The sequence below is a fragment of the Pteropus medius genome, unplaced genomic scaffold, assembly GCF_902729225.1.
Source record: "Pteropus medius unplaced genomic scaffold, Ma_sr-lr_union100, whole genome shotgun sequence".
In the NCBI taxonomy this organism is placed as follows: Eukaryota; Metazoa; Chordata; class Mammalia; order Chiroptera; family Pteropodidae; genus Pteropus; species Pteropus medius.
In genome coordinates this window covers 644839-667831 of record NW_024343733.1, presented here as the reverse complement: position 1 = coordinate 667831, position 22993 = coordinate 644839, and the positions used below count along the sequence as shown (strand labels likewise).

The 22993-nt window shown below is 50.6% G+C and overlaps 1 protein-coding gene across 1 annotated transcript in view; it reads right to left on the bottom strand.

Annotated features, from left to right (window-relative positions):
- The window catches only part of RPH3A (rabphilin 3A), a 57289-nt gene that overhangs the window by 21184 nt on the left and 13112 nt on the right, over positions 1-22993 (bottom strand). Inside the window, exons 4-10 of the mRNA XM_039868481.1 lie at positions 8604-8733; positions 7303-7389; positions 6567-6732; positions 4095-4133; positions 3837-3989; positions 2208-2294; positions 537-599 (exon numbers count right to left, since the gene is read on the bottom strand). Of these exons, the coding sequence (XP_039724415.1) occupies positions 537-599; positions 2208-2294; positions 3837-3989; positions 4095-4133; positions 6567-6732; positions 7303-7389; positions 8604-8733 (725 nt within the window). The remainder of the gene's footprint in view (positions 1-536; positions 600-2207; positions 2295-3836; positions 3990-4094; positions 4134-6566; positions 6733-7302; positions 7390-8603; positions 8734-22993) is intronic.

The following is a 22993-nucleotide window of genomic DNA, read 5'->3' as shown; positions in this document are numbered from 1 at the left end:
GAAGCTATTATTTTTAAAATACAGTGTATGTGCAATACTTAAAACCGTGCCTAGTTCATTAGAAGACAAGGAATAAGTTGTTGCTATGGTGGTCGATGGTGATGAGGACAATGCATATCTATCATCTGTAACAGTCACTGTCACGTAGTATGGTTTTGATACATTCCCGGACACGTGTTCAGGTTTTCCATATCTTAATTTGTTTAATCCCCCCAGCCACTCTGTGGGGTAGGTCCTGGTACTATTCCCATTTTAGAGATAAGGAAACTGAGGCTCAGGGAACTTAACTGACTTGCCCAAGGAAGCGAAGGGGCGGGGAGCTGAATCTAAGCAGACTGTGCTTTGAACCACCATGTGCTGTCATGTTTCATCGATCTAATCTTAGTACGGACTCTCTAGAGCGCTGGAATTAGCGGGGCCTTAGAGCTCATCAGAGAGGTCTCAGGACGCAGATTGGACCAAGGTCTGGACCAAGCTCCTGCAGGGAGATGGGAGCGAGGTGGCCACTTGGGCAGGCACCGGAAGCAAGCACTTGCCTGGTCTCTGGTCTGGAAAGCGTCCTGCTGGCCCAGGACTGGGTCTGCTGCCCCCTGGGGGCCCTGAGTGGGGAAAGAAAGAAAGAGGGATGGAGCAGAGAAGGAGGCGTCATTCGGGTGCCCTCCCTTCACCCCCCTCACTTCCTAGGTGTGGACACAGGCCCGAGGGCAGCAAGTGACATGCAGAGGTATTTGGAGGCGCAGCGACAGTCCCCCCGGGGGGAATCTGGGGTCAGGAAGGTCTAGGTTCAAGCCCCAGTGCTTCCTCCCTGAGCCTCAGTGTCCTCCTCTGTGAAATGGGCGGGTGGTGCTCGCTCTTCAGGTTTCACTGTAACAAATGGAGTGAGACTTGCTTGTGAGGCGGTGGGCGAGTTTAGGCTTTGTGTCCGCCGCTGCTACGGGGTCATTACTCGCCCAGTGCAGGGGAGAGCCACGGGGACAGAGCATGAAGGAACATGCAAGGACACAGTGAGAAAGCCATTCCGGGTTCCGCTGCCTTTCGACACTGATTCCAGCATGGAGAAAGCCTCGTTTGGGGGCAGCTTTGTCCGCCTCTCTAACCTTTGTGAATTTCCCCCCTTTTGAACAAAAGAGAACAGGCCTCAGGCTCAGATCCACTGGGCAGGGTAGAGTACTGAGAATTTCATTGCGCGGTTTTACGTTCATCACATTAATTTTTAACGGTTCCCCTCTGCAATGGGCTGAATTGTGCTCCTCAAAAGCTGCTCGAGTCCTAACCCTGAGGACCCGTGAAATGTGACCTTATGGGAAAGGAGCGTCTTTGCAGATGGTCAAATTAAAACGAGATCACGAGGGTGGGCCCTAATCCACTACGACTGTGCCCTTATCAAAAGGAGAAATCTGGACACAGAGACACATGCGTAGAAGGAAGATGATGTGCAGACGCAGGGAGAATGCCATATACAAGCCAAGGAACGCTTGGGGCCACCAGAAACGAAGAGGAGTAAAAACTTCTCCCTCACAGCTTTCCCAGGGAACCAACTTTTCAGACTTTCGGCCCCCAGAACTGTGAAACGAGAAATTTCTGTTCTTTCAAGCCCCCCAGTCTGTGGTTCTTTCGCACTCTCTTTGTAGTATGGAATACCGGTCCCCCATTTCTGCCACTGTAGTGCTTTTAAAACAACGGAATTTGAACTGCACCAAGGAGGCATTATTTATTTTGTCTTCCGCCAGCCGCATTTGTTTGCATTTCCCCACGTTACCAGTGTCGTTACTCTCTCTTTCTTCCTGAACCCTTTTGGGAACACTAGCTGATGTCCCTAAAGTCTCCTTGACAGGGTCTGTGATACCGAGTTCTCTCAGTTATGTTTGTAAAGTGAGTCAATCTAAAGACGTATCAAGGAAATAAGAGAGTTGGCGGTAAGTGCATGTGGCAAAAACTGGGACAGCGGAGTGGCAATGCCCGAAGGTGGGGACGCTGAGGAAGGAAGTGCTGTCACTTCTCGCATTTAGGCGGATAAGATGCTCCCTCCTGCCCGGCCCGGCTTCCCAGCCCCAAGGATTACACGCTCTGAGGGTCTTAGAAGAGCCCGGGATTTGGTGGTGACTGCAGCTTTGCAGAAAGCCAGGGGCTCTGCCAGCAGGAACGGGAAGAATTGGGGTCACTGCTGAGTGACAGCTGGGGTGGGTGGGTGGGCGGGCAGCAGGTACCTGGCTGCCCGGGCTGAGGAGGTGCCGGGCTCTGCATTGAGGTGGGGGCAGGTCTGGCAGCCTGGACTGAGTTGGCTCGTCTCAAACCTGCAGGAGAAAGGAAAGAAAACAGCTCGTCATGTTATATACACGCACGCAGTGGAAGCAGGAAGATGCTGGGACCAGTCAGTCGGCGCGAGGCAATGCCTTCTGGATTTGAATGCTGTCCCCCAACACTCTCAGCTCTTCCAGACCCTCTTCTCCTCCCTCAGGGAGGTGTCTCTTTCCAATACTCAGACCCTCTGGGCGAGTGACAGCAGCAGCATGGCTGGTGAAGAGCACAGGTTCTGTGCCATTGCTTCCACCATGTATGACCTTGTACAAGTGACCCCTGCTCTCTGGGCCTCGGTCTCCTCATCTGTTAAATGGGGGGAACAGAATCCACCTCACAGCACTTGGTGGAGATGCAATGATATGACACATCCAAAGAGCTCGGAACAGTGCGCGGCACGTGGGAAACACTCCACACATGGCAGATGTCGGGATTCTTCTATTATTATTGAAAGAATCGTCGCTATTGTCACATGGACCTGGCTCTTCATTCAAGTGTTCCCTTTTACAAGCTGTGTGACTTTGGGCTGCTCACTCACCCTCTCTGAACCTCTCAGATGCCTCATGGAGGCGGCAATTCTACCTACTTGAAAAAAACGAGTTAACATTTATTGACTGTTTATCATATGCCGGAGACTTTACATATAAGAACTTATTTGACCTCTACACCTCGCGAGGTAGATGCTGCATTATCTTCATTTTATAAATGGGGAAACCGAGGCACAGAGAAGTAAAAGAGCTCAGCCGATGTTTCTTGGCTGGCGTGTGGCAGAGCCAGGGTTTGACTCAGGCATTTGGTCTCTGGAGTCTGCTTGAGACCATTAGGTGCTAAGCCATGAACCCGCTATTAAGAAAAAGAAGGCCAGAGGTCAACATGAGACCTGACATTCAGCCCGTCGAACTTCGACTCAGTCTCATGACCTCGCTACAAAAGAAATGAAGCTGTTCCGAGTTCGCACTCAAGGGGTACGAAACACGGATCTCCGCGGTCCAGCAGGCGTTTCTTCCAAAGTCCGGGAATCCGGGGCTCCCACTGGTGGGCACTCTTGCTGGAAAAATCCACCACGAGAGAGGACCGAGGTGCTGGGCACGCGATGCAATGGGAGCACCTCTGAGTGGCATCCTGGCCCTGCTAACCCAGCCCACTGCCACCTTCGGCACAGGCCACTTGCCAAGGGAAGAAAGAACTCGGACAGACCTGTGAGAGAGAAGCATCCTTACTTCTGAACGCAAAAAGCCAAGAGGCATTTGCCCCAGAGCTTTTTGGGGGAGGAAGGGGAAAAAAAATGATATGTTTTTCTTAAACAGGGCACAAGAGCAAAAAAAGAGATATAACCAAAATTTTGGACGTCTGGAGTCAGAACTGTTTCTGAAACCTGTCTTCTCCCGTAGGCCGGACCCAGCATCTGGAACCGAGCATGGCTCACAGTAGGTGTTTGCTAAGTACGAAAGGAACAGATGAAGACAAACACTGTCCTCCCCATTCTTTCTGACTCCCCTCAGCCAGGCAGCCTGCCTGGATCTGCCCATCTCTCTCACCTGCTGGGCTCCGGCTGGAGTCACCAGCAGTGGCGCCGTGGCCCTGGTCCCAGCTCTCCGAGTCCCGGCCGGACGAGCTCATTCGTGCCTCGGAGGCCCTGCGCACAGGAGGCCCGTAGCTTCCTCGCCCAGAAGCAGAGGCCGGGTCAGGGCCTGGAAGGAAAAGCACGAATTGAATGGAGAAAAGGTCAACGGGGGGAATGGGGTGAAAGAAAGGACTCGCATCCCAAAGGAGAAGACAGGTTTGGCCGAACCCACCTGGCTTCTGACCTGGGCCCCTCCTGTCTTCGGCGTCACCTGGAGAGAGAGAAAAATGAGGGGGAGTACGTGTTTTATGGTGTCTGGGGAACCATTACTTAAGGAGCTTGCAAAGGGGCCCATCCGCCACTCCCAAGAACTCTTTTTTTTTAATTGAAAGTCTCCCCTCCCAGCCTCCCCCTGGGTGTAGCTCGTTTCCGATTTTACATTGTTTCCTTCGCGAGCACAGACACACGTGAGCAAACACGGGCTTAAAAAAGACCCAGCTGGGAGCACCGCTTACACAGTCTTCTAGATGTGCTCTGTTCACCCTGATTATCCCCAGGGCTCACCAAGCATGTTCCAGCCTCGAGTCCTTTGCACACAACATTCCCGAAGATTCTATGGGCCCTATCACTATGGTCAGGCGTCTCCCCAGAGATCACCCCCAGACAGCCCTTCTCCAGCCACTTTATCCGAAACAGAGCCCGCTGTCACATCTATCCCCTTTACCGGCTTCGCTTTCCTTCCTGGCATTTGTCACTACCTGATATTACCTGTATTCACGCTGGCAGTCTGTGAGCATCTGTTTCTCCCACTAGAGTTTTAGCTGCACGAAGGCAGCAATTTTGGTCTGTTCTGTATACCTCTCGATCCCTAGGGCACAGAACTGAGCCTGGAACTCATGTGGTGTTTGGTACCGCTTTGTGAAAAGGATTCTAGAAGTGCTTATCACAGACGTGATTCCAGATCTATGAGGGACATTGACATCATTCTATTTTAAAAGATGTTTAATATGGCATGGTATGGATACATCGTAATCCATTCAACGATTCCCCTATTAACAAACGGTTAGGTTTTCCCAATGTTTTTGCTGCCATAAATAGTGATGCCACGAATATACTTACACATATATCTTTTTACATGGTATTTTACTGCTGTTAGATATATTCCCAGAGAGGGATTGCTGGATCGAATGGTATATACACTTCGAATTGAATAAACCCTGCCATATTATTTTCGAAAAGGCTGGGAGTGACTTACAGTCCTGCCAACAGTTTACAGAGTACCTGCCTTGTCACACATTACCGGCACTGCATGTCATCACCAATAATTTTTTAGGTGTCACTATGCAATGCCGGTGATGTTAGTCCTTTCAAGTGAGGTCTTTCATCCACCATATTTTCAGATTCATCTGTTTTGTCCAGAGTTTGTCTGATAAGCTCATTCATATCATTTATGTATTTATGTATGTATATGTGTCTTGCATAGGTGGTTAACATTATATATTATTAGCCAACATTTACCAAGTGCTGTACTCCGCAAAGCACTTTCCATGTAGCATCTCGTTTAATCCTCAGAGTAACCTGGTGATCTGTTAAGCCCATTTTTATAGATGAGGAAAGGGTCTCAGGGAGGTTAGGCCCCTTGACCAAGCTCACACAGCTAGTAAGTGGCAGAGCTGGAATTCAGATTCACGTTCTCCTGGCCTCAGATGGCCAAGATCTTGACAGTTATGCTACTTGGTCTTCTTAACCAGGAAGAAGGATGCTCTGGTGGTAGAAGCTCGGGGCTCTTCAGGGATGCAATGTGTGTACTGATAGTTTGGCAACTGTCTGCAAAGAGTAGAAATTGCTCTTGCCTTGCTAGGAGAAAAGTATTCATTGATGCCTTTTTGAATGCCAGGCACTGTACTGGGTATCTTGAAAAGTTATCTTGTGGGGGGACATAGTTGGGCACTTTAAATTTTTGACACCTTCAACTATAACCTTCCTTCCAGAAGCAAAGCTTGCGCTCAACTCCAGAACTGTCAATCACATCTGATTTTATCACTTCGTGTTCAACTGAAATTATTGCAAGGGCTTTATCTAGTCAGTCCTCGTGGCCTAATTCAATTGAAATTTAAATGCGTTTTTATTGTGGTTGCTTTTTTACTTTTTACTGTTTTGCCTCTCTCTTTTAATAAGCATTTTAATAATTAATGATAATACTTGGATGATAATGATAATATCCACAGTAGTGGTAATGTTCTTTTACTAATTTCCTTTCTATTCATCTTTTACTTTTAATTAGTCCAAGTTCAGATTTACTGATGGTAGATAGAAGAAATATCAGGGGTCAGGAAGGCCTTATCAGCAAGCCCCAAATCCCCCCAAGCCTCAGTCTATATTTCAGTTGTGAGAGTCTCTCTCAGCTCCTCATTTTAATTTCCACCTCTGTTGTACCTCTAAGGACTCCATCAAGGATGACGACAAAGCCTTTTGGAAGTCTGGCATTGTTGAAGAGTTCTCTGTGCTACCTTCTTAATAAGGGTTCATGGTGAGCTGTGAAGGGGACATGGGAGTCCTAGACCCAAGCCCAGAGGCTGGCTGTCTACCAACTAGGCAGAAACACAGATGTGATGTCAAGACACTCTCCAGGTAGACCAGTTAGCTAAGCTCTGTCTTTGGTCCTAAAAGGAGAGATGCTTTTGTTTGTTTGTTTTGGTCCTACCTCGAGTTGGAGCCCGGGCAGTGTGTTTGGGCTCAGAGGCGGGCTGCTCAGGGGCAGCAGGCTCACTGACAGGCAGCTGGGGCTTGGTCTTCTTTATGGGCATAGGCTGTGGGAGGACCTGCTTGGGGAAGCCCTTGAAGAACCATGCTCCAGAACGTTTCCACACCTGGGGGAGGAGAGGTGGAGGATGAAGACATGGCGGCAAGCGTATCGGTCCTGCCTCCACGAGTGCCAGTCTTTAACTCTGCTTCCTTTCCCTGGCGCTCTGACACAACAACCAACACCCTTTTCTTACCAGCTGCAGGCTTTCGCAATTTTTATTTGATTTACACGATACCCCTGAACGCTCAATAGAGAGGGCCTGAGCAGACCTACTTTCTTGATGGAGAAAGTTGGATGTCAGAAAGGTTATAAACTGGTATAAGGTCACATAGCAAGAGAGTGAAAGGCCAAAGACTGGCCACCCAGTCTCCCACGTCTTAAATGTGGTGTGCTCCCGACTACTAGGAAAATTCACAGAACTAGGTGAGAACAGAAATTCGTTCAAACACTTGGGGACTGTTCCACCCATGTTCACATCTGAGCTGGTTCCTTTTATACCAATCCCTTAAAACACATACCTGACCAGGTTCCCCAGCCCCCAACTGCCACCCTGTTTCCCTGATTCTAGAGAGGAAAGGACAATTGGACATAAAGGGAGGGCGATCTAGAAGCCAGGTGGTACCAGTCTGCTCACCTCCCTCTGCTCGATGCAGATTTTGCAAAGCCACACGGGATGTGGGCGGTTGTTGGAGGTCTCCACCCCACACTTGGTGCAGACATTCTGGGGACAGAACATAGTTCAGTGCACACTCAGACACACTAGGCTTGGAGCTGCTAGTGATGGGGGGAAGTGGCGGGGAAGGGTGGCAGTGGAGCTCCATCCTCTCTTGGTGGATGTCAAAATCTAGAACTCTCCTTTCCACGACCAAGGCCAGTTAGAATGAAGTTCTAATTTGAGTCTTAACTTCCAATAACAAGCACTAGATGAGGGAATTCTCCAAGAGTCCCTGTGGGCTCTGAGTTTTTGGCATCCATGCAGGGGAGATCATCGACATGAGTTTTTAAGAGGAAAGGCCAGATATCTATCTTGTTTATTAATTTATTTCTTCTTTCTTCCCAAACAATTTTGAGGCACCCTAGGGTATGACTACAGGTTCAACTCCTCGAGGAGAAGTAAATTATCTGAGTAAGCTACGACCGTGTGATGGGACATTATACTTTTGGCTGTTTCCTGGCAATCAAAAAAAAATAGTAAAAATTAATAAATCACCAAATTCTCACTATTGGTTGACTGCAGCAGACGAGCTTTGGGGACTAGATCAACTTTCCTCAATATTCCATTTAAATGCTAAGCGGGACCTCAAGCCGGAGATGCCAAGTGACATCATGATGTCTCTGGCTGGGCTGTTCCCTTGAATTGCTTTCCTGGGAATCGGGCAGACCCAAGGTCAGCTCTCCCTCTGTCCTGGATTGTCAAGTGCAGACAGCTGAGGAGAGGGTGCAGGGTGGAGGAGCAGGAGGAGACTCGCCCTCAAGAATGAAGGCTCTCGAAGCACAGTGACCCTAACTTGGCCGGAGGTGGCTTTCTAAGTCACCTGTGCTGTAAGTAAGAGAGTACCGGGTTAGCCTTCCAAGGACATGCATGTGTAGACACGTGCCATCAGGCTCTTCGGCATGACATGTAACTTGCTATGCCAAAACCAGGATACCTGTAAGTTTAACCATAGCTCATGTCCTACCTCAAGCTCCCAAGTTCATCCTGGATAGAGCTGAGCTCTGAAGAGTCACAGTGACTTCCGTGGGAGGAACCAGGATCGGGGTTACCTCGGGAGATAGTGGGCACGAGAGCATCCCAGAAGGAATCACACTCTGGCAACTACCCTTAAGGATCCCAGCTCTATCCCCAAGACCCAGGGATCCCCGAGGCTTGAGCCCAGGCCCAGCCCCTCTGCATGTGATGAGCAGGGATGCAGGGGAAGAGGAGGGTGATGGTACCTTCTTACAGTCCTCACACACTACGCAGGCGGAGCCCAGAATCCCCAACTGTTCTCCACACAGTATGCAGCGATTCACCCCGTCCCCGGCCACGTTCTTCCTCATGTTCTCCAGACGGTCCACCAGGCGCCTGGAAGCAGAGACACGGGACATTTTAGGGCCAGGCACCACCTGCATTTCCCATAGTATCAGGCTGATGGTCTTAACCTTGTTTGGGTCATAGAATCTTAAGGATCTGATGATGACTGTTGGACCTTCCCTAAGAAACAGTCGCATGCACATGAAATCTGATGCATCTGAAGAACATCACAGAACTCTTCCCATATCCCCCAAAGCACATCCATTCTATCGACTTCAGACTAATGATTTTATCTGGTCCTTTGTATCTCACGCGACCTCTTCTAGGAGACTGCCTTCTGAGCTCCAGATCTGTTTACTAATTGTCTGCATGTTCCCTTGGATGTCTTCGCAGGCATCTTAGACCTGTGCTTTCGACTGAACCCGTCGTCTTGGCTGGTCCCCATCCCCATCCCGACACACGTTTTCTCATTCTCAGGAAGTGGCACCGCCATCTGCTGGCTTGCTCACACCAGAATCCTGGGGTGGGGCGGGGGGTCTCCCTTGACCCTCTCTTGATATTCAATGACCTAACCAAGTACTATCGCATCTATCGCTCCAATATTTCTGGAACCCACCTATTTCTCTCCATCCGCACCACTTCCAAGCCACCTTCATCTCACTTGGACGACTGCAGTAACCTCTTCATAGTCTGCCCACTTCCACGCAGAGCCTTTTACAAACTGTCCTCCCCCCCACAGCCAGGACGCTGTTCCTGAGACAGAAGTCTCACCAGGTCACTCCCACTCCGCTTCAACGTCTTTACTTGGTTCCCATTCCATGAGGTTTCCATGACCCCACGTGGTCTGGCCCCAGGTGAAACCTTACACCTCTTCTCCCTCTTGATCTGGCGTTCAGTGCTCTGGTTCTGGTTCGGTGGTTCTCCATATGGGTTCTCCAGACCCTCAGCATCAGAGTCACGTGGGAACTTGTTAGATATGCACATTCTTGGGCCCCGCCCCAGACCAACCAAATCAGAGACTCCGGGGGTGGGGCCCAGCCACCTGTTTTAACAAAACCTCCAGAGGATTCTGATGCCCACTCAAGTCTGAGAACCACTGCTGGTTTTCGAGTTCCAGTTCTCCTATCTGCCTCAGGACTTCGGCACATTCTGCTCCCTGTGCCTGGAATACAGCTTCCACTCACATACTCACACACAAGCGCACACACATACACATTTGTGATCTCTCTCTCTCTTACACACACACACACACACACACACACACACACATTTGCTTACCTGGATTCCCCTCATCCTTCCGATTCCAGTTGAAATGTCACTTCCTCTTAAAAGCATTCTCTGACATTTTATTTACTCTGACAGCAACCTTATACTTCTTCAAAGCACCTGTCATATTTGTAAGTAATTTTGAGATTATCTGCATCGACTGCATTAAGGTTCATTGTGAGTTCACTCTGGGCTCCCCTGGGCCAGAGACCTTGTGTGTCCTCTTCCCTGCTGTGTGTCCCCAGGGCCAGAACAGCGAGTGCTCATACATGATGGCTGAGTCATGGGATGAATGAGGGCAGCCCACCTCCCAAATTTGTATGCGGCAAAAGCAAGCCGAATTGCGTATCAGGTGACATATAGTAACAGTTTATACGTACACAGTGTTTATTATATACCTGACTGGTATAAAGAGCTTTGCCACCCAAACCCAGGAGGTAGGCACCACTATTATGTCCTTTTACCCGTGAGGAGAAAAGTAAGGCACAGGGAAGTTAAATGACTTGCCCAAGGTCACACAGCTAGAAGTGTGGCAGAGCCGAAACTAGAACTCAAGTTTCAGGTGCATTATACTAGTTCATGGGCATCTTGACCAAATGCAGATTCTGAGATACCAGGTCTGGGTGGGGCCTGAGGTGCTGCATTCCTAGAAAGCTCCCAAGTGATCGCACACAATGCCACTGGCCCCCTGAGCACTCCGCTTAGCAAGGCTGCAGAACGACTTCACCGTGGGCATTCTGCTTTCATGTCACGTGGGTTTTTTGGACATTTCCCACCAGCTTGAAGTCATCTCCTTGCCTTGTCCTCAAATAGGACCTTCCTGTTCCCATTTCAGCCACAGCCAGGGGACTCAGATAGAGCTGGACTCTGCCCCGCCCTCCTTGGGCTGGGTCCCAGCTGTGGACACCGTGGGTGTGGGAACCACTAGGGTGGGACTTGGGTGGCCCAGGCTCCAGAAGGTCCTTGTCAGCCACTTGATGCTGACACTTCCCACAGGCCCTCCTCGCTCCTGACACCCCCTCGAGTGCTCTGACTCAAAATGTTATAAATAGCAGCAATTTCTTTTGTGTTCCATTCAACAGAGGGCCGCTGTGCCCAAGGGAGAGCCCAAAGCAGCCTGCAGGCTCCGGGGTCTCCCTGTGACCCGGACTGAACAGGGCGGCTTAGGAAGCAGGGTACACAGGGCCGAAGGCAGCACCCTCTTCCCTTCCTCCGCTGCACCAGCCACCTCCCGCGTTTTCCCTAAACATTGTTTTTATAGGACGATGGGAGGCGGCGGGAGCCAGAAGTGAGGCCCCCAGTGCATGGCCCCAGGACACCTAGGAGAACATCAGGATAACATCACTGAGCGCTTCCTATGCGCGCTGGGCAGAGATAAGCTCCCCGCCTGAATTTCGTTAATGAATTCTTCCAGCGGCTCTGTAAGCTAAGGGTTATAACTGGCCCCGTTTTCCAAATGCGAAGACTAAGGCACGGAGAGGTTAAGTGATTTAGCCAATCACACAAGAGGAGGTGGAGAAAGCTGGGCTTCAGACCCGGGCGGGCTGGCTCCACACCTGTTTTTAACGGCCACGCCACACCGCCACTGTGTGCCAAGCAGAGCTAGGGGAATCGCCTCGAGCAGTCTGATCACTTGCTCAATTCCCCTGCCTTCCCCCGCACCAAGGGCCCCTCGGTCATCGCCAAGTGCCAATGCACACGATCGCCCCACCTGGTTCTGCCCCATTCCCCCCTTGCTTCCCTGGAGCGGGGACGAGACACCCAACAGCTGCCCCGCCATCTCGTTCCTCTTAAGCACCCTCAGCATGATTAACCAATATCGCTCCGATAAATTTAATAATAATAAAAAAGAACCCTCAGCACAGGGTTGAGAAATCTGGATTTTAGCTCTGGATTTCGCCTCTCTGGATGCCTTTCAAGGCCACAGAATTACAGAATATTAGGAGGCAGTGAGGTGAGCTAACGGGGGCAGCGGATGGTAAGCGCACGGTGCTCTCTCTCCTACACAGCCTTGTTCTCCTTCACCCGCTGTCTTAGCCAGAAAATGGTCAGATTCTGTTTTGCTCACTTTCTCAGTGGGGGGTCCCAAAGCACAGAGAGCTTTGCCTGGGACGGCTCAGCCAGGGCTAGAATCTAGTTCTCTGTGCCGGCAAGTCATCTTTCTTTCATTAAGCCCCGTGGCCTCCTGCCTCAAGTCGAGCTTTGCCAACATAGCTCAGAAAGAGCGCGTGGGACAGATGACCCAAAGCCAAACAGTGGACACTTTGTTCACGGAACTTAGGAGGCTCTCCTGCCTCCTCTGGAAACTAAGGACTGGGGATTCACCCACCACTTGTAGACCTACATTCTAGCCTCCCTTCCAAGATGCTTGTTTCTTCCACCATTTAAGCCTAAATGCCGAAAGGCCCCATTAACCCACTCCGGACTGGTAGCATCTCATGAGCTTCTACCAGCGGCAGCCAATGGCACAGAAAAACAACAGATTGAAGATCGTTGTTTGGATATCTCGGCTCAGGGAACCTTGCTATTGTGAATTCGATACAGACCGATAAGAAAGAAGACGTGGGGTAGCGATGGGCAGACCTTCCTTCTCTGCTCTCGGAGCGGGATGGGCTGGGGGTCTCCTGCAGCCCGCCCACTTGGACACGCCCTCCGCAGCCGCCAGAGCTAGGGCCTCAACGCAGAGGCCCCAACAGCCAAAGAGTATAACCTGGAAATCAAACTTTGTAAGGAGCTATTCAAAATTATGTCGTGGGAGCCCTCGAGTCACAAGTGGGTCTTTGTCCTGGCGATAAAACACTTCAGCTTCTTCGCCCCAGAAGGAATGTTTGTTGTTCCCGGCCTTGGCAGGGAACAGAGCACTATATGCAGAACGGAAGATGCTCACAACCCTCACTACATGCCAGTCACCCAGAGAGCATTAAAAAAGAACACAACGCAGGGGCCCCCACTCTCTGAGCCTCTCAGCCGCGGATCCGGTTAAGCGTGTATGTCAGCACGCAGCTCTGTTGAGAGCCCACGATTTATGGCGCCGCTAGGTCACCTGGGGAGAGTGTTCAACATCCAGACAACGATTCTACAGGGCTGGGCAGGGCCTGGGAATCTGTATTTGGAGTGGCTTCCTTGTATGATCCCGATGCTGGAGAATCCCTGGTCACGCTTTGAGAAATGCAGCAGGAAGGAAGGGAGCAGTGTGACCGATCACATGGCAAATGCTCTTCTTCTTATATGAAATGGGTTAAAAAAAAAAAAAAACCTTCAAAACCCGGGATGTAAAATTTGGTGAGGGTGTGAGTTTGGGTTTGGAACATGCTCATCTGAATATCTTCATGGTGTGCACTGATAAAGAAAAGAATTAAGAAAGAAACACACCAAAACATGCACAGTGAGCACTAGTGGGATGACGAGTAACTTTCATCTCCCTCTCTAATGCCTCCGCCATCTCCCCCTCCCTAAGCACCCGATTAGCTACACTCCTCTGCACCTGCTTGACCCGGCGTTACCTTTACGTTAGAAGAGAAAGTGCATTCTTCAAGACAGAGAACATGTAAGCCACGGGTTAAAACACCAGGTTTGAACCCTGTCTTTGATCTGGTCGATGACCTTGAACAGCCTTTGTTCTCGGGGCCCCGCTTCCCAGGCCGTAATGTGAGAGGGGACAGGTTAGAAGCCATGCACGTTAAGTGTCGTCTAGCGGGCAACACTCTGGGATTCCCAGACCCTGAGGCTGAAAAATCGGGATGTCCCCATGTGTTTTGAGATGGAAGGACCGTCAGCGTCTAAGAGAAGACCTTTTCGTGCTGGCGGGCTGGTTCTGTTTGCCTGTTTAATGTCTCCACATTAAGTGCCCAATTAGCTGGACACTGTACGTGGCTGTCACCCTTTAGTTATGTCTCTACATGCCCAATTAACTTTACGATTACTCCTCGTGCCTCACATCCAGGAAACACATCCATCATCAGGCTGGGTGCGTAAGGGGAGCTGTTGGTCACGCAGTAAAGTCAGGTGGGCACACCCCCATTTCCCAGGATGCTCCCAGAGGCATCAGGAAGGCTATGTCCCCTCCTCTGGGCTCCAACAGATGACCTCTGGAGGTGGTGGGAAGTGGATTTCCAACTTGGTCCGACCTTGCCGTTCGAATGGATGCAGACAAGCAACTCATTCATTTATCAAGTATTTACGGAGCGTCTACCACGTGCCAAATGGACAGCGAGGACCCAAAATGAAGCAAAACGGATGAGGTTCCTGCCCCTGTGGAGCCGGCATTCCAGGGAGGAATTCAGACGTGATCTAAATAACCACATAGACCGCCACAGTTACACTGATAGCAAGTTACCCGAAGAACCACCATGGGCAGTGGTGAGAACCCATGAGAGAGGCACGTGAACAGTCATGCTAGGGCCCCGGAGGAAGTGACGCTGAGTTGAGACGTGATGAGAAGGAGGAGCGAACCCCGTAAAGAGGGAGAGAAAGAGCCTTGGAAGAAGAGGGAACAGCATGTGCAAAGGAGCTGGGAGATGCTCAGCACGGCTGGTGGGCTGCAAGGCGGGAGATGAGGCTAGAGAGACGGGCAGGGGCCACGCCACGCAGGGTCCTGAGTCTAAGAGTGATGGGACAGCATTCGAGGCTTTCAGTAGAAGAGACTCAACTTCTCCAGTTTTGAGACAACACGTGGACATATGAATGGAGCCCTTGGGAAGCTCAGATGCTGTAGAGGTTTCACCTAGAATCAGGCAGGCAGGGTCCGGGGCTTTATCCACACAAGGGGCTGGACCAGGTCTCTTGAAACTATAGCATTGTCCCAAATGGGTCTAACTCAGTAGTGGTAAAAGAGTACACGAAAAGCCACTGCACACTCACAGGCTTTAGAGAGCCACTCCGTGTATTAGTTTCCTAGGGCCGCTGTAATGAGTTACCGCAACTAAGTGGCTTAAAACAATGTATATTTACTACCTTAACAGTTCTGGAGATCAGACGCCTGGGCTAAGTTTAGTCGATGGCAGGGCTGCATTCCTTCTGGAGGCTCTAGGCGAGAATGATTTTGCTGTTTCCAATTTCTAGAAGCTGCCCGCATTCTTTGGCTCACGACCCCTTCCTCCATCTTCAAAGCCAGAAGTGTAGCATTGTCCAATCTCGCCGCGGCTCTGACCTTCCTGCTTCCATCTTATGACACTGTGATCTTGAGATGACACTGGGCCCACTGGATAATCCAGGATTAACCCATCTCAAGATTCTTAACTTAATCACTTCTGCCAAGCCCCTTTGGCCGTGAAAGGTCACATGTTCACGGGTTCTGGGGATTAGCCTGTAGACACCTTTGGGGGGAGCACTATTCTGCTTTCCATACCCACATGCCAGCCCCATGTGCCACCCAGGTTCTAGTTCCACCTGATTCAGGTCTGAATCAGACATCAGCCCTCCTCTCCGGACCAAGGTTTGGGCAATTCCTCCCTGCCTGGCCGTGGATGTCAGGCAAGCCAGGCTTTGGACTCTAGAAGATTCCACTCACCTTCTCCAGGTTCTCAACCGCAGGGAAGTGTAGACTCTCTACACATGTGCGAACACACACATGCACACCTACACACGCTCCTTCAGAATTTAGAAATGGGAAGCAGTTAGGATGCAGGTGTCATGTACCAATTCTGGAGTGAGCTTGCTTGGGACCACATCTGAACCTTGCTCTGTGACCTTAAGAAAGTTACCTAACCTTTCTGAGCCTCCATTTTTTAATCTGTAAATTAGGGAAAACAAAGTCCTTACCTCCCAGGATCGTCGCAAAGATAAAACGAGAGTGTCTGTGAAATGCCTGGAACATGGTAACGACTCAGTAATGGTTGCTGCTAATTATTTCTTCTGGAAATTTGTGGCTTTTATAACTCCCTGTACTCCCGCTTTTTCTATGTAACCAGGGTGCCATAATCCAGCCATGTAATTTGTCTTTCTAAAGCTTTTAAAGGGGCTAAGGTGACTAGAAATTGACAGGACTCATATGCCTATCTCTAAATACACACACGCAGATGGCACATGCACCCACATGTGAATACGTATGCCCACAGGCACACCTGTAGAGGCCCATGTCCACACGCGCCTGTGAGCACACGCATGTACGCACACACCCTCGCACATGCATACTCAGCACCAACATACAGAATATGCTTTTCTGTGCACGGCTGTGCATGCTCTTCCCTTGCAGGGGGCTTGGCCTTCCACAAACAAGGATGTAAGCCGACTGCAGGACTGACGGTGCTTGTCTGTCAGCTCGGACGCCCTTAAAAAGTCAAAACTGGCCTCGGAAACACTCAGGTGACTGCTTTTGAGCTTTCAAACTGGTATGGCTGCAGCGTGTCGTTAGATGTGGAAGAGAAGGCTAATGGATGTCCTGTTGCGCCAGGAAGTAGGCTTACTGTGGCATGCCGCGGAGCTCAGGAAGATTACCCGGCCTGTCGGGGTGCGATGGGTTTAGGTGCCAGTTCTTGAACTGGAGAGGGAAACAGCAAAGAGCTGGCATTCCACCAGAGGTGGGATGGGGCCGGAGCAGCTGCCTTTAGAGCTGTGGTTGACCATGACTGCACGCGTCACAAAAATGCAGCGAAGGGGGAGTGGGTGCATGTTGTCTTCCTGTCTCTTTGTCTGTCTGTGTCTGTCTGTGTCTGTCTGTCTGTCTGTCTCTCTCTCTCTCTCTCACACACACACATACATCGATTCCAGAATCATGCTGTTTTTCCCTTCACCCTAACTGCCAAGTGGGGGGATATTGCCATTAACTTTATTAAACTTAGCATTTTCTGAAGTCAAGATCAGGCCACCTGCTGTGAACAGGGACAGAATTTAGAAACAGGAGGTGGTTATGGCTGCTCTGACGGGGGGTGACATCAGAGCCCAACACAGGGTCTCTCAGGAACTTGTCCCGAAACGACGGCGTCGCTCTGTGGTGAAGCCAGGCAGCTGGCACGTGGGCTGCGTGCGTTTCCGACTCATTAATTCTCATAGTTGTTTATTACTGCTGCCCCCTGGGGAGCGACAGATCCCAATCTCTCCCCTTGATGGACTGGTGAATGGGATTCCTGCCTGCACCTCAGCACTTTGGGGAGGGGCGTGGTCTCCCCGGCTCAGAGTTAGAAGCAAGGGAGCTAAGAGAGAACGACAGCTGGAGGGCTCAGCCGAGCGAATGTCTTCGCTGCCAGGCAAGGTGCTGGGTCATTGTAACGCCAGGAAAAGCAGTTGTTACCAGGTGCTGCACTAAGTGCTCCACGTGCATTGCTCTCCTTAAGCCATCTACGACCTGAGACATCCGGTTCTGTTATTCACTCCCATTATACAGATGGGGAAACCAGAGCACACAGAGGGGAAGCCACTTACCCCAGGGCACACAGCCCGGGAGTGGCAGAGACGGGGTTGGAGGCGAGGCCTGGCTCCCCCCATACTATTTAGAAGAATGAAGTCTTTGTTTCATTTCAGTACTTAGGGTGGGAGCTCTTCCTAATCCCTCTAACTGCCCTTTTCTGTCGCAAAAAGTAGAGTGGAGAGAATGTGGCGCTGAGGCCCGCAGGGGACAAGGGTGATTGGGTGGACAGGAATGAACTCCCCCATTGAAGGAAGAAGTGTGAGACGACCAATTAAACTGAGTGGATATCGGAGACATCCTGTACATTGACGGCTTCCTTAAATCTCTGAAGTCGTTGTCCATTGCCTTCCCTATCTGTACTTCCAAAGGCAATGGGATAAAGTGGAAAGACAGATTCAAGTTCAGAGTCTGGTTTGGCCATGTAAAGGCTGTGTACCGCTGGGCAAGTGTGTTAGCCTCACTGAGCTTGCATTCTGTCAGCTGAAGGCAGAGACGACAGTGTGTCTCTCAGTCAGGACACTAGGGCATTAAAGGAAATATAACATATTTGCAAGTTCCTAACACAGTGCTTAGCAGTAAATACTTGACTCTCTGTAGAATAGCAAAATGAGACTCACGACTATGGAGCCAGGCAGCCTAGGTTTGTAATCACTTATTAACTGTGTGACGCTGGGCAAGTTGCTCAACCTCTCCGTGCCTCGGTTTCCTTATCTGTTAAGTGAGAATGATAACAATATGGCCTACTGCGCAGCGTGGTGGTGAGGATTATACATAAGTGAAGCCACACAAAGCTTCGCGCACGTGCCGGCACACAGTGCTTTATAAGAGGAGGGTATCGTCATTTCCTTAGAAGCTGAGTATGGTTGCCGGGAAATTCTCAAGTTTGCTTCTTCTCCCTCTTGCGAACCACCCAACAAAAGGGCTAGACAGGTGGTCATCAATAAGGGGTGGTTTTGCCTCCCAGAGGGCATATGGTGACATCCGGAGACATTTTTGGTTGTCACATCTGGGTGGAAGATTACTACAGTCATCTAATGGTTGGAGGCGCCAGGGACACAGCTAAAAAAATCCTTCGATGCCCAGCACAGCCCAGCACGAAGAATTATCTGTTGCCAAATGCAAACAGTGCCGAGGTCGAAGGGACCTGGAGACCACGCGGCACAACCTCACGCGGTGAGATTAAAGTCACTCCATGAGAGGCTCGGTCATCTGCGTTTAGGGTTCGTTTAAGATGTTCTCTCTTTCTGCCAGGCACTGAGCTAATTAAGGAATTAAAATTTCCATTTTCATCTTGTACAAAGAGATTCCATTAAGTACTAAGGCTTAGGACATTAGAAACCATTGACCCAATCCCTGGGAAAACTGAGGCACTACTAAGTAGTTTTAACATTGGAGGTTCAGAGTTCCCCCCACAACTTGGTAAAATCTATGAATATTTCTTCTTTAAAAATGCACACAGACACACACATAAATGTGTCTGTAGTATCAGGATGCCCTAGAACCCTGAATTCTATCCGTAGAATGTCTAAGACTCAAGGTCAAAAATGGGGGGCGGGTCTTCCTTTAGAAAGAGGAGAGTATGACCGGGCTTATCGTCGGCTTGTCAAGCCATAGGAAAGACACCTCATTAGATATAGACCGTTCTAAGCGCTATTACGCACGTCTCCCTCTGCCCACATTCTGTACCAAAAACATACGGGATGATGAAACCGAGATGCGGAGGTGATGGGAATCCCACAGATTCTGGCAACAACAACAGGTGGTGTCTCTCTCACTCCCTCCTCCATCACGGCATCTGGACACCAAGGTTAATGACAAATCCTAATTACTTCTTTGGGCCCGTCTGTTTCGGAAAGTTGACCTCAAATGGAAGCCACCAGCTGCCTGTCCCTTTGCAGGCAGGATACGTGAGCAAATACCTTTGAGAGCCTCTGGACAGAAAGAAATACAATAAGGATGCAGAGGGACCAAAAACCCCAACACCGCAAACACAAATTTTCCTAGGCAAATGTTTACTTCCAGTCTCAATTCATCTAAAAGTTTTGTAGATACCTCATGGGTGTCTGTCCAACTCACAGAGGACCTTTTCACACTCAGGGGAAGCACTCGGCAGCCATGTTTGTGCAGCCTGGCACCTCTGGCCACAGCAGAGTGGATGAGGACTGGGCACATGGGGAGAGCTGAACCAATCAGAGCTCCTTCCCTGGGAACTTGGAGTAAGGACTGAGAAGAGCCGTAACAACTAGGGAGGTGTAGCACGGGTAAATTTTCTACTACGTGGGTGAGAAGCAGACCTTTCACGAGGCTAGGCTATGATCCTGCCCTCACCTCCCTGGAGATAGCTCTGAATCCTTATATTAAATTTCCCTTTTTGCAATGTGATAGAGTCTGCTAAGATGGCCCCCATGAAAGCCTTCCATCCCTGGATGCATAAGCCATCCTCCCATAAGGAGATGGGTGGGATCTATTCCTCCTCTCCAACAGAATGTGGTGGACAGATGCCCTACCAGTTTTGGACCTAGCTGCTCAGAATGCTGGCAACTTCCATCTTTGCTCTATTGGGATGTTGCCATGCCATATAAAGAGTTCAGGCCAGACTACTGAAAAAGGACAGATCCCATGGAAAGAGGGGCCACAGACAGCACATTGAGGCACAGACACGGGAGTGAAGCTTTCCTGGACCGTCCAGTCCAGCCCGGCCACCAGCTGAATGTGGCTGAGTGAGCAACCCCAGCCCATGCCACATGGAGCAGAAAGCCTGCCCCGCAGAGACCTGCCTGAATTCTTAACCCACAGAATCATGTAAAATAATACACTGTTGTTGCTTCAAGTCACTGAATTTTTAGTGCTTTGTTACACAGCAATAGATAACTGGAATAACCTCTCTGGAATTAATTTTCGGTCTCATAAGCCAAGCGTCCTAAGGAATAGAGAAAGGCTGTAGCAGTCAGGGCATGCAAAATAAACTCTGCGATCCCACTTAGTTCTTGAATAGGAAAGGGGGTGCAAAATGAGGCAGTTTAATGAGTTTCCCTTCCAGCTATCACCTCTTCCTCTGGGAATGCTGAAGGCAGCAGAGCTGGGCTGTGGGCTGAGTGGTGAACAAAGGTTTAGACACACCCTTGGGCGGAATCAAGAAGCTCCAGGGAGGGAACGGGCTGCATTGCTTGGGGCTCCTTGGGGCTCCTTGGGGCATCTGACTCTAGCAAAACTAGAATTTCCTGGGCGGCCGTGGGGCATGTCTCCCCTGGCCCTCTGAGAGCCACAGGAGCACAGAGACCAGTTCTGGCAAGCTTTGGAGGTACAAACGGATCTGGAAGGAATAGGGTCAGCATAGAAGGGGCTCCAGCTTCCAGCTCCCAATGTGCCCCCTCCCAACCTGAGCTTTTAAAGTGTCCATGTTCTGCGCTCTAGAAAGTTTGGGGCGGGCCTTCGGGAAAGATGCCTAATAGGTAAGAGCATAATTCTGAGAGTCAGCCAGACAGGATGTATAACTTGACTCTATGTGACCTTGGGCAAGTGACCTAACCTCTTTCGGCCTCAGTTTCCTCACTTGCAAAATGAGGATAAGAATAGCACCTACCCGACAGGGTTGAGAGGAGCAGGTAATGAGTTAATCCATATGTTTTTAGGCTCAGTGTTTGGCACATAGTAAGTGCTCAATAAACGGTACTTAGTATTACGACTATTATTAACGATGACTTCACACCTCTCCAGAGGGCCTTCACTCAGATAACAGAAAGAAAAAAAAAAACAAACCGATTCAGCATCACAGAGGTGGGTGTCTGGACCCAGATGGGGATGGGGCTACATCTGCGATTTTAACATAGAAGGAGCTCGCTGACTCTGAGAGGGCCAGCCAACCACACGGTATGGGGTCTTCCACCGGACGCCCCCCAACACTGCAGTCTGAGCAGGAAGGACCCTGCAGCATTGACCCGCCTCATCGAATGGTGGAGAAACTGAGGTTCCCAAGAAACTGAGAACCTCAGGTTCTGAACTGGCAGCCCCGGCGGCCCCCCATTTTCAGCCTCTCTCGTGGTCTGATGTGTGGCTTTGCTTTCATCTGACTCTTCTCTGATCGTCCCCCAGGGAAGCGTGGGAAGAACAAGAATGAGGGCAGGTTTGGGCTCGGAAGACACAAATGGCACTGGGTTTGCCTCTGGCGACGCTCCCTGGGAGGTCTCTCTGCTGTCAGGGCCTGAATCCCTGGAGGCATCCTCCCGACTGCCAGAAACACAGCTGTCGGCACAGGGAGACTGTCACCAGACTGTCACCGAGGGCTTGGCCCCAGCTTCCCTGGAAGCCACTCAGATCTCCTTCTGGGGAGGCCAGGGGCTGCTGGAATCCCCAAACTTGCCAAACAAGAGTGTCAGGGCATAATTCTAGAACGGATGCCGTGGCCAGCGTCAAACTGGGCTTCCTCGGCAAAGTCAGTGTTCGTTGGTCGTGGGGCGGGTGCTCCGTGCCGGGCTCCGTGATCATCCTCGGCATGGTAAACACTCTCTGAGAAGGATGTGCGCATGTTATCCCCATTTTTCACACGAGGAAACTGAGGCACAGGGAGGCAAATGGCTTACCTGAGGTCACATGGGGGTAAGTGGCAGAGCTGGAATTGGAAGCCAGGTCTTTCTGATTCTGGGTGATCAACCCCTGTGCTATTCCACCATGTCACTGGGTTAGTTGAGGCAGCATCGCAAGACAGGGAGGACAAGGCAGGAAACTCATCCACTGTGTTCTAGAACGTTCAAGCTAGAATCCTCTCAGGCCACAGAGACTGCCCTTCACTTCGCCCCAGAGGCAGACCAGCAGTCACGCTGGTGTAACATGGGCAGCACCCCTGGCCACAGCTGACTGGACGAGGGACAGCACCTGACGCGAGCCAGCCGATCGGAGTGCTTCCCTGGGAATGTGGACCCTGGACTGCAAGATTCTAGACTCTCCAGACTCTGGGCCACAGGAGATGGAGAGAGACTGGGGGGCAGCGCTGTGTGCCATGTTCACTCGTTCACTCGATAATATTTTACTGTACACCTACTATGTGCCAGGCTCTGGGGATTCAGTGGTGACCAAATCGGGCAAAAACCTCTACCTCCAGGAATCTTATAATCTGACAGGGAAAGATAAACAATGTGTAAAAAGCAAATGTGTAAAATATAAAACGTGTTAGCTGGTGGGAACATGTTAGCGCTATGCAGAAAAGAGGCCGAGAGAGATTCTTGCTCCCAAGGGTTGAACTTTAGCGAGCTTGTCCCCACTGCTCCCCGCAGGGCTGAGGCCCGTGGCTGGGCGAAGGGAACACACACACGCTCACACACAGCAGCACACCTTACGCGCGATCATGTACACACACACACACGCACTCACGGCTTACGTCACGCTGCGATCGTACATACCTGCGCGCTCACACAGCGCGTCATGTACACACGCACACACACACTCACACGCCAACACACATCATGCGATCATGTACACACACACCTGTACACACACCAGCTGCGCGTGCGCTGCGATCATGTACACACACACCCCCGCTCGCCAACCTCCAGCCTGGATAACCCCTCCCTCCCTGATATGTCTTTTAAAAAACAAAACAAAAACTCAACTCCACCACCAGGGCCCTCAAGACCGATCCCTTCAACTCAACTCCACCACCAGGGCCCTCAAGACCGATCCCTTCAGCAACCTCTTGAGGATGCT